The sequence below is a fragment of the Zootoca vivipara genome, chromosome 5, assembly GCF_963506605.1.
Source record: "Zootoca vivipara chromosome 5, rZooViv1.1, whole genome shotgun sequence".
NCBI classification, from domain to species: domain Eukaryota; kingdom Metazoa; phylum Chordata; class Lepidosauria; order Squamata; family Lacertidae; genus Zootoca; species Zootoca vivipara.
The window spans coordinates 66,320,269-66,339,989 of record NC_083280.1 but is presented as its reverse complement, the minus strand read 5'-3'; the positions used below and the strand labels follow the sequence as shown (position 1 = coordinate 66,339,989).

The 19,721-nt window shown below is 42.4% G+C and overlaps 1 protein-coding gene across 1 annotated transcript in view; it reads left to right on the top strand.

Annotated features, from left to right (window-relative positions):
- Positions 1–12,286: 12,286 nt before the first annotated feature.
- The window catches only part of PTEN (phosphatase and tensin homolog), a 51,359-nt gene continuing 43,924 nt past the window's right edge, over positions 12,287–19,721 (top strand). Inside the window, exon 1 of the mRNA XM_035137353.2 lies at positions 12,287–12,853. Within this exon, the coding sequence (XP_034993244.1) occupies positions 12,775–12,853 (79 nt within the window). The 5' untranslated portion in view covers positions 12,287–12,774. The remainder of the gene's footprint in view (positions 12,854–19,721) is intronic.

Below are 19,721 nucleotides of genomic sequence, written 5' to 3'. Positions count from 1 at the left end.
AAGTTCTTACTGTACAGTACTTCCAAGTTGTGAAAAGCAGTCTCTTTCAGATAGCTGATGGGAATCATTGGCATTATGGTGAGGAGCTATGGCAACCGTACGTAACCCACACATATTTTCTACTCTGCCTTTTATTAAACAAGCAAGTAATTATTACAGTATTTAAAAAACCATTTTCTTTTAGAGTTTGGTCAGATTTTAAAAGTAGATTATTGGAGTGGGTCTGGTGTTCTTAGTTCATTTCTACATCGTCAGTGGGATATTCTTAATAAATACTGGTCAGGTGATAAATTGCACGGAATGAGGATATATTTTAGAATGAGGCACAGGATCTGATTGTGTAGGAACTGGATGGCTATTGAGTTGAGCTCTAGTTAAATGCTAATTATCACAAAGTATTTATATTTTTAATAGGATAAGGGTGTAATCCTGTGCATGCACACTACAATCTAAGGCTGCGGTTGTTTGTATGTTTTCTCAGAAGTCCTGTTGTGTCTGTGGAGATTACTCTCAGGTAAGTGTACACCGGATTGCAACCTTCAATTCCGTTGGACATGTTGGGACTTACTCCTAAGTAATCATGCCTAGGATTCTACTATTAAGAATGTTACATTATTTTATTGTTTGTCCTCAGGAAAAAAAAAACCCCAATTTGGTGAGGTTGGCTAATGTTACAAATCCCCACCCAAATTAAGGAACTGAGATTGAAAGTGACTTATCTAAATGAGTCACTGTCTGAAATGAGATTAGGTCAAAATTTCCCAGGAGCAATACCAATACTTTACCAACTGGTCTCTAAAAGGAAGTAATTCATTCCTTTTAAGCTTTTGTGGTCTCACACCCTGACAGTGTACATGATACAAAGATGTCACCCAAGGCGAGTGCTATGTGATTCCACCCAAGGCGAGTGTTATGTGGGGGCCAAAAATGAATGAAATTATAAGGACTAATGGCATGGATTGGGTTTTGTGAACGTTTCCCAACATTTCTCCACAATCATGAGAGAAAAATAGATTTTCTGGAGACTTATGTTCTACAAGAGGTCCACGCCATTTGCTGCAAGTTTATATATGCAAATGTATGCATATTTATATTTGTAGTTGTTCTACAGTGAACTAGACGCTACCTGGCAATATTGTAGCAGCCTACCTAAAATATATCTTAAGGAAAGATTGCAACTACCCATCACAATAAGATATTATAGAGAAATATATTTTCATTGAACTTGCCTAACATGGTCCTGATTCTCATGGTACCCCACTATCAAAATCTACTTTCAGTCACCTCATTCTTGTCTTAATGTAAGGAGTCTAAGGTGTCACAAACAAATTAGATGAGGTGGGATATGCATATTGTTTTATGTTTGGGGTAGAGGAAATAGGCTGTATGCAAGATCCTTCTAACTCCTGGATCCAGCAAGTGTTAAAATATAAGCCAGGCTAGCTTCCTGTGTTGAGGTGATATACTGGGTGATGGGCCATTAAAAGAAACAAAGGGAAGGCTATGTGAGACAGCAAATGCGTGGGACCCCATCTTGCGGTTAGTTAGAAGAAGGAAGCCAGATTTTGGAGTTGAGAGTTGCAGTGATGTGACCTAGAAGTAAAGCAGCAAGCTGGAGAAAGAGTCAGAGTAATGTTTGATCTCTGTTTGAATCCAAGGCTGCAGCTATGAGAGAAACAAGACCCTTTTGGGATGCTAATGCTGTGAACCCCTCCATTGTAGGCTCTGATTGTACATATGTGTAAATAAACCATATACAGTATATTAAAAGACACCACAGTCTCCTCTATGCCTTATTCCTGAAGGAAACATGGAGCCTGAAGCCCCTGGAATCTCGCACTGCTCAGAGATTGGGGTGGTGTACAACAATATTAAATGAATGCACTCACGGCAGTGCTCTACAATCAAAGCGTTGTAGCCAACTAGCAGCAAAATCCAAATCATGTCTACTCAGAAGTCCTATTGAAACCAGCGGGGTTTAGGCAATCAGTGGGGTTCGGGGGGGGAGGTGCCAGTACTCACCATGAAGTTGTTACACAACTGCCACATTTTAAACCAGTGCTTTAATTCCAGAAAAAGGTGCGGGTACTGCGTACCCTTGAGTTCCACCAGGAAAAAAATCACTAGGTTTAGGATTGCGGCCTGTGTCACATGCAGAATAGTCTCACTGAAATCAATAGTTTTGACTAACTTAATCAGTGTGTCTAATCTGACTTACCTGGATACAACTCAGAAAGACTGAACAGCTTTGCTGCCTGCATGTACATGATACAGTGAAAGGGAAAAAACAATATTTCAGATATTTCTTGCCTTACCGAAAGATTCCATGTTTTTCTAAGTGGTATAATCACTTGGTGTCTTAACAGTTGAGAAAACTAACTAGTGAATCCTCTCTTCCACCTCCCATTTTCTTGTTTTGGCTCCTCATCCCATCCTGCTTCTTTATTTGCAAATTTAGATTGTTTATATAGTCACAGCACATTATACCTAATATACTTCAAGACATTTACATAGTGTATTGAACAGGTTTTTAAAAATCAGCAAGGCCACATGTTAAGGATGTGTGATCTGTACATGCATAATACAATGGCCTTGTGACTACCACACGCATAATAATACAGTAGGTATGGGAGCAGCACAGACATAAAACAGTAGTATTTTGAATATTTTTAAAGTTTGACTAATTTGTCTGTCTTCTGCAGAGATACGTTGAGCTGAAGCTAATTTTGCTAGCCTTTAATCTGCAGTCTGGAGCCAGTGTGGTGTAGTGGTTAAGAGCGGTAGACTCGTAATCTGGGGAACCGGGTTCGTGTCTCCGCTCCTCCACATGCAGCTGCTGGGTGACCTTGGGCTAGTCACACTTCTCTGAAGTCTCTCAGCCTCACTCACCTCACAGAGTGTTTGTTGTGGGGGAGGAAGGGAAAGGAGAATGTTAGCCGCTTTGAGACTCCTTCGGGTAGTGATAAAGCGGGATATCAAATCCAAACTCTTCTTCTTCTTCAGTCTATAAACTAAAATCATAGCTTTATATATTTGTTTCTAAGATCCATATCTTCAACATAAAGGTTGGTAATCAGCTACGTTTTACTCAGAGTACAGTACACACATTGAAATGAATGAATATGGCTAAGTTAGGTCCATTAATTTTAATAGGTCTACTCTGAGTAAAACTTAGTTGAAAAGCACCCAAAGTATTCTGAGGGTGCCTCCCCAGTACAAACAGGCAATACAAGGCTGAAGAATGACCCACAGAATCAATAATAAAAATTGAGCAGCGGGTAAATGTGGCATACAATTTAACAATGGCATTCATTATCATCATAGGCCACACCACAGGGGAGAAAGGGAAGTTCTGTTGCACAATAGGTAATCATGACGGGACTTGTTAGAATACTGCCCCATGACTTAATCAGTGCTTTCTAGTATGAAAAAGACAGTCTACAGATGCTTTGTTTGCCCCCACTTCACTGTCCCTATAAGTATTTTTCTTCCCATATTAGTATCAGTATAAGTATAAGTACTGGGATCAGCCGCAACTGTACGGTACAGTCTGTACCCAATTTTGACACGTGACTGGCTGCTGTATAGACAAACCCTTACATTCTGCAAACCTTTCTTTGGGAGATAACATTCTATGTAGCGCCTTGACCTTGTTTTATTGGCCTAAGCTGCTGTTATGCAAGTAGTGGCTTGTGGCTGTGAAGGTGAATTCAGCGCTGAGCGAGTTGAGATTGCCCTGCTTCTCTGGAAACTCCAGTCCCTGTGGCTGATGCAGGACTGTGCAGATCTCTACAGCTTCAATGAACCATAAAAAGCCTATAAGAATAGATCCTGCTCTTCTCCAACTTCAACACTACATTGGTGAAATAGAGGGCTGGGATTGGTGATGAAGCAGCATATCGAATATATTTCCTATAGCTTGGCCAACCTGTCCCAGCATGACAAATAGTTCTTAATTCAACACTTCCTAAATGTGTTTTCATTTTTTGGGGGTGGGGGTAGAATTATCGAAGAATACAAGAGCTACACTGTTTGACACCAAGGCTCTTAAGTTGTGCAGAAACTATTACCTTTGAAATGACTTTAAAAAAACAACACTGCTGCATTTATCTGAAGGTTTCCCCCCCCCCCCCCCGCTGTCACTGAGAAATATAAGCTTACTGAGATGTTTAAAAGACCTTTGGAGATGTGGAAATGTGGGGTTATATTGGAATATTTCTTACAGTCTCTGCTAACTTTATAACATATAAAATTTTATTGCAACTTTTAATTGAAAGACATTGGAAGGTAGTTACCCATGATCCTTCAATGTGACCTCTGCAGATGTCCATCCGCATTGCTTTGGGGTGAAGTAATGACCACAGTTCTGGGATATATCAGTCATGAAGCAATGATGTGTGGTTTGAAATGTTAATTCTCCAGTCCCATAAAGCAGATTGATAGATGAGGCATAAAATGGTTCCAGATGCTGTGTTTTCCTAACTGTTCAGCTGTGCTCGCTTTCCCTATCTCTATAACCTGGAGCTATGTTATTGTAAGTAGGCCACCTGCAACTTCTGATTTACCTGCATGTGGAAGAATGTCCTTGAATGTATTTGTAAAACAGTATGTCACCACTTCATTTTATTTCTGAGTGGTTGAAAACCTATGACAAACTGAACTAGGCAGTAATTGTAAAATTATTACAACACCCTTGCATTAATCATATTTTTATATATTCTTTATTACTGTACAAGGAAATCAAGGTGGCATATAGATGTCTGTCTCCCCTCTCCACTGTATCCTTACAACATCCCTGTGAGGTTGGTTAGGCTGAGAGACAATGGCTGGCCAAAGATCAAGCAGTAAATTAACGGCTGAGTGGGAATTTGTACCCAGATATCCCCAAATCTAAATTTGACACTGCCTGACCACTACAATGTACCAGCTAGTTGCAAATTCATATGATATATGAATAGCAAACTCATTCTCTGAGTGTTGATCCTTGACATCATCCTGGTACAAGAGAGAGGTATCAGGAGACTTGTACAAGCCCCAAGATTTGCAGAAATATCCCCCCTTAGAAAAAAGACCCTAAGGGGGCAGCCCCCCTACCCCAAATATACCAATTCAGTGAGCATGCTCAGTGGCTATGAAATGCTGGTTGTCTGTTGGGTGGGTAGGGAACAGGAAAAGCAGAAGTGTGGGTGGCGGAAGGCACAGCAGATGGGCTTCCTGAGTGGTTTGTGCCCTGAATAAGAGTACTCTACCTACACAACAACGTTTGTTGCAGATCCCCTTGTTAAAGCTATATATTATGATATGAATATTATATACAGTATGGGCACAATGCAGCCAAAGTTAAGTCCCATTTATTTAAATAGGAGATTTATAGAATGATCGTATGGGGCTTGTGAAGAGGGAGATCCATGAATGAAAACATTTGTCCTTGGAAATCTCCCTCTTGCATGTTCAGAACTGCCCTTCACTCTTCTTGCTGTCATGCTAGCTGTGGCCTAGGGACCATATTCTATACATTAATTCCTGAGAACTAAAGAGATCCTGCTCTGGGTTCCACCATTGACTTTGTGATAGAAGGGCAAGGCCATTTCATTTGCCATGAATACCCTTCTCAAGTAAGCCTTCCTGTTTTGTTCTGCTGCCTTGTTAAGATGTGGCTTTTAACAGGCAGGCTTTTTACTGTTTTTATGGTGGAGACTGATGTTGTTGGATTACCAAGCCTGCATACCACTGGTCTGCATCTGCTAGACTACATCTGGAGGGCTACTCCTAGCTACTCCATATTACTCCACTAATAATGAAAACACTGGTTTAACTACAGTGGTCTTACTATTGTATGAAAATTGTCAGCCTTGCAGTTTGCAAATGGCAAGCTGATTTTCCTTTAATATAGTTTATTATGTAATTTTGCACAGTCTTTAGTCTCTTTTGTTGACATTCCCGAAAAGAGAGTTGTGTGACTCATCTTGTCGTGTTCTGTAAAGTGGGTGGGGGAAAATGATGGGGGAGCTGTTACCAAACCAAACACAAACTGGCTTGGAGGATTCTATTTCATCCCACTTGAGAGGCAAACAGTTCATTATAAAGCTCATACAGTTTTATTATTCCCGGACATTCCACTTTTACGGGACTTTAAATTTACACTGTGCTTTGCAAACACAGATTAAGATGTGTTCTTTATCCTGAAGAGCTTGCTATATAAATAGCTGCTGCTAAAGGTGACTTGTAAGAGAAAATCCTGAGTTGATACAATTTTGCCCCTAGCAAAGTTAATTTTTTTAAGGCAAGTATCTGTAGTAAGTCCCTACACTGTACATCTGATTTAATGTTTGTTCTACTGTTTCATGGCTTTGCAGCTAATGTCCAGCACAGGCTAAGCTGTTGGATGATAATATATTTACACCGAGACAAGTAGGCCTAGAGAATAAAGCCCTTTGCCTTTGTTAACGTGGGTAGTGAGACACATTTCAAGTGGCAAGCTATATAGCTCATTATAGGTCTCTGAAGTACTTGCTATATCTCAGTTTTCTTAACTATCAGTTAGCGGTCTTCAGCTGCTTGTTTGAAACATGCTACCTAGCATGGCTTGCACTGGTAGCAATGTTCCATCATTTTTGTTTTAGGATTTAGTTTTTATATAGGGAAATAATTGGGAGGTAAAAAGCAGGGAAGACAGATGTAGTACATAGCAATAATTGGGTTACATATCTTGGCCTAACGGTGATTTTGAAAAGGATGAAAGTCTGAAGCAAGCGCTAGGAGGTTACTCAACTTTTACATCCTCACTGTAGATGTGCTGAGATTTTGCAAAGAATGAAAAGAATGTACCCCGGTAGCACTTATACAGATGAGCCAAGCACCTAGTATAGGCCAGTTTCATTCTATTGCGGTAATCATATACAACCATTGAGGAGGATGTGCAGTGCATTCCACCTCCCTCTGAAACCAGCTGGTTGTTTGGAGCTAGTTATAAATGATGCGCCAGAACTGCCTTGCTTGCGCTGTAATGTCAACATGCAGTGTTGCTGCAAAGAAAATTAGACAGTACGGCTGTGAATAGGGGCTTCCCCTCTTCAAACACTTCAGAAATGTTTGTAGACAAAAATATGCAAATGGGACACCAGAGGCCTCATCTATGACCAGCTTGTTCTGTTCTTGCCCACTCCTTGGTTTCTGCCCCGTAACGATTCCTTGTTACCAAGGTGAAGCAGCCTCCCCCCTCCCAATCTTTTCTACCCTCGTGCAATCTGAGGCGTGCATTAGATGTGTCTCTAGAGGCTCCTAGATAGGAAATAACCATGAAAATGCAAAACCATTTTTAATTAAAGCAGGTTCAAATGATTTCAACAAATACACAATTGCACAATTCTCACAGTAAGCATCTGGAGGTGGAGAGGATGTAGAACAATAGAGACCAAAGTATACCAACATCTCCCTAGGAATACCGTAGCTGAAGTCGCCTTAGAAAAAACAAACTGTATGTGAGCATGCAATTATTTCCAAAATGCATGGTGATGAAGTTTCTAATTTTGTTATGTACGTGCCACAGCAATTTCACACGATATGTTCAACGCACAGAAGTTGGAGTGGATCTTCTCTTTGAACCTGTTATTACATGTACCGGTAGCATCTACATGCAGTTCTCAAGAGCTTAAGTTCATAGGCTTCCCCAAAAAATATTCCTAGAACTCTACTTACAAGTCCAATAAAGTTGGACTGCGAGCGAATTCAAATGTTATTGTCTAAACAATTCCTTTATACCAATGTTTTGACGACAGTAAGAATGGACTTGGGATATTAGTGCAATAATATAGACTGGTGGACTGATACTTAGAATAGCTATTCTCCTCACGAGAGCATAATGCTATGAGTTTGTGGGTGGCAGACATCTATAATACATGGATCCAGGAACTGTTAGAATTTAATCAAGGCGTGGGATGTTAAACTGGGTGCCAGACCTTTTAAATCCCTGTATCCAAAAGTGCTAAAAATATAAACCAGGCAAGATTCAGGCAATCTCCTAATGATGGGCCATTAAGAAAAGAGCAAAGGAAAAGTGATAGGCCATTAAGAGAGCAAAGGAGAGAGGGAGGACTCTGTGCCAGACACCAAATGAGTGGGGCCCTTCCTCCAGCTTTTAAATAGTGAAAACAGTAAGGTCAGAGTTGAGAGTTGGCTGTAATGTGACCTAAAGGAAAAAAGGTTGCTGGCTGATGAAGGCAGAGAGCCCCGTGGCTGAATGGGAGAAACAAGACCCTTTTGAGGTGTTAATGCTGTGAACCCCTCCATTGCAGGCTCGGGCTGTATATATGTGTAAATAAACCACATATCATATAGACACCACAGTCTCCACTATGCCTCATTTCCAAAAGGAAACATGCACCCTGTGTAAGCATGGAACCTGGAATGCCTGGAATCTTGCACCCTTCGGGGATTGGAGTGGTGTGCTGCAATATTGTTGTTGTACAAAACAGTCTCATGGCATGGCATTCATAAACGGTATAGCATCAACTTAAATATCAAATGTCCTAAAGGTTTCTCCTTCATTCTGAAGTGAACTATGTCTGTGAAAGGAGTTACAATGAGATAGCTACTAACGTGCAAAATAAGGAAATATGTAGATGTATTCCACTTGTTTTGTTTAGGAAACTGCTGTGCTCTCCCCCTTTTATCAGAGCCCCAAGTGGAGTAGATTCAATAAGCAAATCATTAGCTGGTAGGAAGTTGCAACCATTATTATAAATGAATAAAATACATTTCTACATCTTTTGAAGAAAGGGGAGAAATCACAATCTTCATTACACTCTGATGTGAGTTTAGTAATAAAAATGGTAGGATAGTTATCAGGGTTTAAAAATAGTACATGTTCTCTAGAGTGTTCTGTGAACCCTTTTAGAAGCACCTGAGCCTTTTTAAAATTCAAGTTAGTTTAAAAGCTTTTTAGGGATGTTTGATGAGGGAGTTCCTGGAAGGGAAGCAGGAAAACTAAAGTGTGCATATTAATGGTTCACAGCCAGAGTTTATAACAGAATAACTAAAACGAGTACCTGTACAGTCATACCTCAGTTTAAGTACGCTTCAGTTTAAGTACTCTGCAGACCGTCTGGAACAGATTAACCCACTTTCCATTACTTTCAATGGAAAAGTTCGCTTCAGGTTAAGTATGCTTCAGGTTAAGTACAGACTACCGGAACCAATTGTGTACTTAAACCAAAGTACCACTGTACAGTAGTACCTCTGGTTAAGAACTTAATTTGTTCCGGAGGTCTGTTCTTAACCTGAAACTGTTCTTAACCTGAAGTACCACTTTAGCTAATGGGGCCTCCTGCTGCCGCCGCGCCGCCAGAGCACGTTTTCTGTTCTCATCCTGAAACAAAGTTCTTAACCTGAGGTACTATTTCTGGGTTAGCGGAGTTTGTAACCTGAAGCGTTTGTAACCCAAGGTACCACTGTAAAGTCCAAATGCTCATACTTTCTCATGATAGAAAGATACATTAAAATTCACACGAGGCAGGAAAATTACCAAAGAACTAGCAAGGCCACTAGAGCACCAAGGCATGAGACAACCACTTAAGATAGGAATGTTGCAGAAAAGCTAATGAATTCTCCCCATCTGTCCTCACAAAGGAAGATGGTGAAGGACCATCAGCTGAAAAATGTTCATCAGCCTGAGGGGGGGGGAAAGACTGTAAACTGATGCACAGCATGGTACAGTGCTGTAAAAAACACAATATATAGTTTGCTAAAAATTGTATCAGTTGGCAACCCTAAATCTGCAGCATGTGCAAGATAAAATTCCACAGAAGACCATGGAATCCTAAGGAACTGATAAATATTTTAATGCCTTCTCTAGCCCACATAATGGAGAACATTTTTTAAAGGTGGGGAAAGCAGAGGTGTGATTAGTTTTGCTTTTCGTTGTTGTTTGGCTTTGAGGATTTCCCCACCCCTTCTCTCTAAGGAGTAGCCCATGCATTTATTTATTTTTTGACGTGCAAGCACTGAAGCATAGCTTTGGTGCCCTAACAAGAGGTGGGTGGGGCCTACTAGGCCGGTGACCCTGGGAATTTTGAGGAGCAGGGCGTTGTGTGCGCTCATTGCAACTGCGGTTTCCTCTTCCAAGGCAATAGGTGGCGCAGCAGCCCTGGCGACCGCTGCATCCGTTTCTTGCCATGCTTCGCTGTTAAAGAACAAGCTCAGACGGAAGCCATGGAGCGAAGGGCGGCTGCTGATAGTTCGCGCTGTGTTGCAGCCACCTGGGGGCCACCGCGTTCAGGGCTGCTCTTGGCACTTCCCTGTATTCGCCCCGCTGCTTTTGATCACTACTTGCTCTTGCACGATCGCCCCTCCTAGCCTGGCCTGTCTTCTCTTTTCCTGCAGCCACTTGTGACCAGGGCGACTTTTCTGTCAGTTTTTTGAGCGCCGAGTGACATCAGCAACTAGCCACGAAAGGCAACTCTTCCCTGTTAAAAGTTTACAGGTGTCTACAGGACTAAGAACACTTTTTTATTTTTTAAAGTTCCAGCACCACGCAGGAGGCTAAGAGCCACATTGTAGGGATCCAACGCTCCGCTTTGCACATAACGAGCCCCGGCTTAAAGGACGACGCAGCCACCCATAACGCTGCTGAAGGAACCAGATTTCCAAGGCCCAATCTGTTAGTTTTACTAACATTAAAACACACAAACACACATACATATCTGCAGACGTTATCAGGCGATAATGGTTATCTCCGGCACCGTTGCAAACTTGCACCTGCTGATGTCTACAAAAACCAAACTGCTGCAAAAATCGCAAGAGCAGGCGAGGCCAGGCTACCCCCCCCACCCCTCCAGTCACTTTGGCTACCATACGGCCCGGACTTCAGGGACAAGATTTGCAACGGCCAACGTCTGATATATCCAGTCCTTGTTCCTAAAGTACAAAAACCTGACCACTTCAAAAAGAGAGAGAGGGAGAAGCAGCCCCGTCGCTGCATAGGATGGTGGTCGTGGCTGGCGGCGGCGATGGTGGTTAGGGAGACAGGGAAGCGGGAAGTCCCCCCGCTCCTAGCACTCGTCACGTGACTCCGCAGGGAATTAGCCCGTCATTGCGATGAGGCAATAGTCTATTGTATCCTTCCGCCACTCAGTACGTGTGTGCGCGCGCGCGCTCTCTCCCTGTTCCTCCCGCCTCCCCCCCCCCCTCTTGATCACTTATGTCTCGGCCAGACCGTTCCGTGTGAGAAGAGCCAAACCTCCTCTCGTTAGGCGCTATAAGGAACCCGGACGGCGGCGGTAGGGGGAGGGGGTTGCTACTTGGCCAGAGCGCGCAGCGAGCTCGCTGGAGCCGAGGAGGCGGTGATGTGGCGGTGGAGAACTAATTTTTTCGTACGCGGCGGCAGCAGCAGCAACGGCGGAAGGACCTAGCGAGGAGTGGTTCCGTAGCTCCGATTCTCTCTTTCTCTCTCTCTGATCCCCCCACCCGCTTCTTTCTCCCTCTCTCGGTGCCGTTCCCTCTTTTCCCTTCCCCCCTCCCTGCTTCCCTTCCCTCATTCTCCTCCTCCTCCTCCCCCCTCCTCTCGGAAACTGCAGCCATGATGGCAGTTTGAAGCTCAGGCGGTTGGCGCTGGGGCTTGGGAGCCACAGCCCAACGGCCGGGGAACGGTCCAACGAACTGACGGCAGTGACGCTCGTGGAAGCCGGGCGCGCGGCGGAGGTGGCAGCAGCAGCGGCGGCGACGACGCGGGAGCGGCGGTGTATGTGGGGGGAGCACTCGCTCGCTCGCGGTGGCAGAGATCTGGCGCTGAGGCTACGAGGGAGCGCTCTCGCCCCGATGGACTGAGGGAGAAGGAACTATAACGTCGGCGGCAGCAGCAGCAGCAGAGAAAAGGAATATGACACGGGGCAGCCTCCAGCCCCGCGCGCCCCTCAGGACCTGAGCTTCCTCTTTTCCTCTCCGCTTCCCTCCCTCCCTCCCTCCCTCCCGGCCCAGCCGCCTCCCCCTCCCTTTCCTTCCCCCCCTTTCCCCGCCTGCTGCCCCCCCCAACCAGCGGAGGTGCGAGCCAAAAGAGCACCGAAACTTTCAAGCCGGCCGCCTTCCGCGGAAAAGCCTCAGCCTGCTTGCCTGCCCGCCCGCCCGGCCCCGGTTCGCGCGGGGTGCGGTGCTCGGCGGGGGGCGCGGAGAGAAGCAAGCCAGCCGGGGGCCCGGAGCCCCGCCGCGGCCGCGGAGCTGCTGTCACCGTTTGTGCTGGAGCGCCGCCGTTCGAGCGAGAGAGAAAGGGAGCGCGGCGGCGGCGGCGGCGGCGGCGGCGGCGGCGGCGGTGGTTCCTCTTTCTCGCCCAGCAGCAGCGCTAAGGAGACGCGGGGCCCCATTTCTCCCCCGCCGCCGCCGCGCTCAAGGTATAGCCTGCAGGAGCTGAGGGGAGCCGCGCCACTGGCGGGAGCTGCTGCAGCAGGAGGACTTTCCTTGCAGCAACAGCCGCCGCCGCCGCCGCCGCCTTCTGGCCAGGGCCCTTGTGCCGCTGCGGGGCCTTCGCCTGAATTGCCGCCGCAACCAGCAGCAGCGGGCCCTGTCCACGGTGCCGCCGTCCTCGCAGCGCCCGAAGAAGGAGCAGCAGCAGCAGCATTGCTTTCCAGCCGCCGCCTAGGCAGCCGCCGCGGCCGCCCTCTTCATCACCGGCGGCGGGGAGAGGTGGGGGAACAGCCTCCTCCGCCGAGGCTCCGAGCCATCTGCGCCCTGCAGCCGCCGCCGTGCCTGTCCGCGCTGTTCCTGAGCGGCTCCCGGCTCCCAGACATGACCGCCATCATCAAAGAGATCGTCAGCAGGAACAAAAGGCGATACCAGGAGGATGGCTTCGATTTAGACCTGACCTGTATCCCAAATTTTGTGCAGGCCTACCCTGGCCTGCTGGGCCGGGGACGCTTTTCTTTTCATTTTTTTTCTTCCTTAGGGGAGGTGGAACCCGTATGTCTTAAATTCTCCCCACCCTCCCTGTACTCCCCACCCCCACCTTCAGTATAAAAGGGAGACCTGTGTCCCCCCTGTCCCTCATCTCTTTCTCTCTCCCCGGTTAAGTAATACTGTACTTTCTTTCAAAAAAGCTGCTGTGATTGCCCCCTTGCCTTCCCTCCTCCCCCTCGCTGATTTGCAGCAGCTAGAATCTGGCAGGCTCAGGCCTAGGCCTGGCACTAAAAGGTAGAGATGAAATTCAAGTGGAAAGCAGTAGTGCACATACAGCTGTTGCATCAGAATTATGCAGCGATTATCTAGCATGTTTCTTTCAGTGTCTTTTGTATAATGCGATACCTGGTGTAGTGCAATCTAGGATTGCAGCTTTGGCTGTTAAGACTTTATGAGTTACAGTGACAAAGATCTGGTTGGTTAGTTTGTAATGCCCTTTGTCTTCTGGAAAATGCTCCTTTTTGGAGTATAGAAAATGCACACTGTGGGTCAATTTACAGTGTTGTTCCTTTTCTTGCCTGTAGAATGAGTAGATAGAGGGTTGTTAATAAGTTGCAGTTTTTGTGTTTTATCATGGCAAGTAAAATACTGTAAGACTCAATAGTTGATCCTAAACAATAATGCCATATAGATTAATGCATATTTATGTTTAAAAGTATGATTGCAAAGAGTATTAGTGGTCATTTGGAATAAAATTATTGTGTGGCATTATTTAACATGCATTAGATGTTGGAGTGTTACCTCCTACCTAAAAGTACCTACCGGTAATGAGCTTCAGACTATTACTGCAGTAACACTTTTCTGTTACAGTGTTGGTGTGGTTGGTGTACCCATTTTTGATGGCAGCATCACTTTAAATACATAGGGATAAGAAGACAATTTTCTGTAACAGTCCTAATCAAATCCTGCATTGATAATATGACCCCAAAGCAGTTAGAACTGGGAAGTTGGTTCTTATCAAAACTTTCATCCAGTAATTTATGTTGCATCTGCAAATGCCTACATTGTTTAACATTGTGAATTCTTTCACCTCCCCCAATAGAAACAGCATGTTATAGGGAAGTGATTCTGTGTTAAACTGTAGCCTAGTAAATTTGAGAAACAATGAAAGTGGGAACACTTTTTCAGTATACCAGCATTAGGCTAATATCTCTTCAGAAATAATACTGATGAGATACCGTAGGTGGTTTTATGAGGGTGGGAGGCTGTTAAATTTGTAAAGATTTTGTATTGAGAGGCTCTGTGGTCTTACTCTAGATTTCAGAACTGCTTACCAAACAGTTTGTTACATCTGCTTAACTCTTTGGTGGTTTTTCTAATCTTTTGAATGTTAGGTATTCTTAATTGGTGAAAGATACATATTCTTAAAATAAAATACTCGTTTAAGCAACAAAACTTATTTTTTTTATTAGCTCAAATTACATTCCATCTTTAAATTTGTTTACCACAATTGCAGTACAGTGTACGTTTCCACAGAAGTATGATTATGTTCAGTGGGCTTACTGCCAGGTAAATATGTATAGTATATTTGTGCTGCTGATATTGTAGCAAGCAGTTCACACTGCATGAAAGTGATAATTATATCACTGATCATTTTAAATATATGAATAATAGAGCTGCATTTACATGGTAAGATTTTTGATCATAGAACAAGAAAATTCAAATTATCTTTCCACTGGTGTTTATGCTAACAACATTAAAAATAGTTAAAAATGAAAACTAGTTTGTTCTTATTCCAATAAATAATTGAAAGACAGCTCTTTTAACTCACAGTTGGACAGTGTGTGTGAAGTTGTAGCATGGAGAATCCAAAGGTTACCAGTAAATATTTGATACTGGAGCAGTAAAGTGTCACCAGTGTATTGGAGAATCCTCCAGCCATTTAATAAGTTGAAATCTCTTCACACATCACAAGGTTAAAATGAGTCTCTTAGGCTGGGCACAGGCAGAAATTAGATCAGAATCTACTGATAGATATTCTTGATCTACTGCAATAATCCAAAGATCTGAGTCCCAAATTGTTTAACAATAAGAACAGCAAAGTGCCCCCTCCCCAAATAAACTGCTGACATAAGCAAACCTTTGGGTAACCAAACCAAATAGATTTTTGTAGGAAGTAACTGAACTCAGTTTTGGTTCTTTTCATCTGTAGCTGCTCAGAGGTATCCTGTTCTTTAATTCGAAGTGAATGTCTTTTGCACCTGGCTCTAGTTGTTGGGTCTTGGAGTTAAGGTAAAAAATAAGTAGATTCTGCAAACCTGAGGTCTGCCCACCACTGTCTTAGGCTGCAATATTAGCAACATTTCTTAGAGCTTGAGGTTGCAAACTTATACCTGGGAATAAGCTTCACTGAACACAGATTGCTTCCAAGGAAATATTTATAGTGTTATGCTGCATGTCCCATTGAATTTAGATGGGCTTATTTCTGAGAAAACATACCTACGGCTATGCTGTTAGACAAAAATAATCCAAACCATTTGTTAAGCCAATAGATTTTAAATCAAATCATATATAGAAATAACCTATTGGTAAGCATAGAAATATTGTACAAGCAATTTCTTAGGTATTTTCATTTATTGCTTTTTGTATATATGACTATTTCAGAATTACTCCTCTGGAATCAATTACCTAAGGATTGTAGTTGTGCTGTGGCATGGGTATTTCTTCCTGGATGTAGCCTGGAAATATTTCACTTCTTCCATTTGTACAAAATTGTACTTCCTACTTAACTTGATGAGACAAGTAATTATATGTCCTGTTCGCTAATATGAAAGACAGTGTACATGATCAAACAGAAGTTAGTTGCAGCTAATTGCAATCCTGTTCATACTTGGTTGAGCTTGTTTAAACTTGGGGATACTTTACTTTTGAGTATACATGCTTAGAATTATGTATTGTAAATCCTCTTCCATTGCTTTCAGTGGTATGTACAGTAATACCTAATGTAATGGGGCTTACTGCCAGGTAAGTGGGCTTGGGGGACTTCAATCCTAAACTCACTTACCTGTGAATAAGTCTCATTGAATTAAATAGAGCTTACTTCAGAGTAGCTATGATTAAGGCAGTGCTGTAGTTTGGATTTTGTAAATTTAGTTACCTAACTTTAATGAAAACAAAGACCGGGACGTCTTGATTTCTCAGACATAACTTCATATATTTTAAATTCTGTTTCTGTAGTATATCTGTCTTCTCATCCTCTCTTTTTAGGAGGTGCATTGTTATCAAAGTCTAAATTGTTGTACAGTTCAAATACCCGATAAACAGAGTAATTGTGCATATTTTCATGGAAGTAGAATTTCTAATCTGAAAGATTGCATGCTTTTTTTAATTAGCTGTTGCTCTGTATATGATTACAATGTAAGTCATAGTATGTGAATAAGAGTGGATATTTGATCCTGTTAGAGGTAGTAGAGTTTACCTTAATTTCCTTAAGGTTTACATTTTATTTGCAAAAGGTGTAATTATTCTCCTTTGCCAATTCAAAAGTCATTAAAATAGATAGTTCATAGATTCTCTTATTGTGTGTATAGTTTTAGTACATAGTGGTAAATTTAAATACCTGATTGATTCTTGTTGTAGTTCCTTTAAGTTTTCCTCAGTTCTTTCAAGTGATGTGGAATGGCATCCCCTTCAGCTGCAATTACTTAACTTGTGTTTTAGAAAGTTGTATATAGAATGTGCAGATTTGTAAAGTTATACAAGTTAAACATTAAGTTAACAATTAACAACTGTTACTGTGTACACAGTTTAAGTCTCAACTTTTAGTCCTCTTTTCCTCAGTAATAGTTGCAGTACAAGCAAGTAGCTATATGATCTGTGTTTTAGTAGAAACTTTGAAATGGTGAGTAACTTATACATTAATTTGCACTGAAAATGGCATTGAATTTTTTCCCGATTATGACTTTCTGTGTGTGTATTTTATAAGTTAGACCATTGCTCTGCCTAGATTACTATTGCTTGTTTGGACTGGCAGTGGCACTCTATGACCTCAGGAAGGTGTTTCTCAGACTTATTGTTGAATACACATTTTAATTGGAATTCTAGGTTTTGAACTTTGGGCCTTTATGAATGCAAAATGTGTTATATACTGATGCTTGTGCATCCGTCTTTATATACTTCAAACTGCTTTTTTAAGTATCTCCTCCCATCTTGAGGATAGATTAATCAGAGACTTTTAGACGTAGGAGACACAATGCATTTTTACAGCAATATTTTAAATCTCTTTAGATTCTGAACTGTGTTACAAATTACATATTTAATATCTGTAATTCACAAGTCAATCTGTGCACTCATAAGCATTTTCAGCATCTGTCAAGTAGAATGGAAAACTCCACTTTCTGTCCTTCCTGGTGGGTAAGGAATACACTTCCCATGTCCCACCGAAATAATATTTTGGCATCTACAGTTTATTTTCACTAATTCTGACACAAAACCACTATTTCATAGGAATGATGCATATAATGGATATCTATAAATATCATGGTTTTCAGATATTGCATAGAAGTGCTTTAAAGGTGAGTCTACCCCAGGATTTCCCTATACCCACATTTCTAAGAGTTTAGGAATAAAATAAACATTTTAGTTTGCAAATGTCCAGATTATGGTGTGCAGAAAGTAGAAGGGCTTACTATGTCAGTAGTGTCCCTTGTTAACACAAATGTTTCAAAGATGGAAAATTCGTAGAAATTCAGGGTGTTAACTGCACATTTTCATTTGCTGTCTTGTGTCTCAAATAATGTTTTACCTGATTTGACGTGAGCCAAGTACCACACAAAGTACATGGTAGTCTGCAATGGAGTGTACCTTGTCAGTTGGATTATATAACACAAACACATCATCTCTAGTAATAATCTTTTTCATACTTTTTAATTTAGTGAATATAATGCAGACTTCTGGGAAACTGTTTCTCTATCTGGACTTCTTTGTGTCTCTGGGAATGCTCAGTGGCTTACTGTGGTTTTCCAGAGAGATGGAACTCCCTTCACTTTGTCTCTGTTTCTTCAGCATAGGTTCAACAGGTAGTTACTCTTTCCCCCCTGTCCAGTAGCAAAGCTTTCCATTTGAATTGACTGGTGGTCATGCAGTCTTGATAGGTGCATTTTGAGTGGTTTATATATTCCTGCTTTTTGTCTTGGGAGTTTAGTTTCCCTCTGCATCATGAATGGTATTGGTTTAGCCGGTTGCATCCTACCACAAAAGGCAAAATCAAAATGGCAACACTGCTGCTGTGCAGCTATGAAATGCCTTTTGGCTGTATTTGGCTAGCTGATTCAATAGGATTTTGTTTAACTTCAATAAGATTGTTTAATTTTGTATTTGTGAAGATCATGAAATATTATTCTTAGTATGACAATTTTATCATGTTTAATGAGTTCAAAATATTAAGGCCAATAATGAATGTAAATCAACCCATATAAGTGTTGGTATTGTGGATTTATGTTGGACCAGCCTAAAATGTAATTCCTGTATAAAACGGATCTAGAAATAACCTGCCTTTTTATTGGACTGGCTAAATTGAATGCATGTTTCTGTGAATACCGTATATTCCGGCTTATAAAATGACTGGGCATATAAAACGATTGGGCATATAAGACGACCCCCAACTTTTGCAGTTAAAATATAGAGTTTGGGATATACTCGCCGTATAAGAAATACGACCCGGGGTATAGGACGACCCCCGACTTTGAGAAGATTTTCCTGGGTTAAAAAGTAGTCTTATATACACGGTACTTGGCTATACTTTAGCAGTATAGAGTAGTATATAATCAGAGATAGATTAGGCTGAGAGAAAGACTCGCCCAAGGTCCCTTAGTGACTTTTATGAGTGAGAGATCTGAAGCCATGTCTTCTCCCCTGTAAGTCAGATATCCTTGCCACTATACCACAATGACTTTTGTGATTGTAGTATGTCTTTTCTGACAGGGTGCTACAATCTGTTCCAGAATGAAAGGCTGGGTTTGAATGGAAGCAGTGTTTGGAAGACTTTCCCACTTTTGATGCTTATTTCCACTTACACTTTCTTATGACAGGCACTTAAAATAAAAGAAACAAGATTGCAGCATGGAGTGCTCCCATTCAGGGTGTCACACAACCACCATGCTCTTCCTAGTTTACCGCTAGGATTTGTATTTCCCCCCTGCAACAGTCAGTCTGCACTCTATAGCTGCTGAGCACGCTCAGTCCTCGTCCTGATTTTTGAGTTCCCTCACTGTAAAGGTAAAGGGACGCCGACCATTAAGGTCCAGTCGTGGATGACTCTGGGGTTGTGGCGCTCACCTCGCTTTACTGGCCGAGGGAGCCAGCATACAGCTTCCAGGTCATGTGGCCAGCATGACTAAGCTGCTTCTGGCAAACCAGAGCAGCGCACGGAAACGCCGTTTACCTTCCCCCACCTTAGGGATTTCCTAATTTGCTTTTACTTCTGCAAAACTTGGTTTTCCCCCAAGCCTGTTGATGCATCTCTCTGGAGTGTGTATGACCCTGTTTCTGCTATGTAAGGATATTCACTTTGAGAACTGGATTAATTCTGTGTTTGCGCACACAGAGATATACGCATACATATATGTTTTTAAATGCTTCATATTGTAGATTTTAGCTGCTCTATTTGTAAGATATATCCAACCTAAAACACAGTCTCTCTCTCTCTCTCTCTCTCTCTCTCTCTCTCTCTCTCTCTCTCTCTCTCTCTCTCTCTCTCCCCCTCCCTCTGTGTGTGTGTGTCAAACAAGTATATGATGTACATGAACAATATTGATTCTGTAGATGAAGTTTCATCCAGA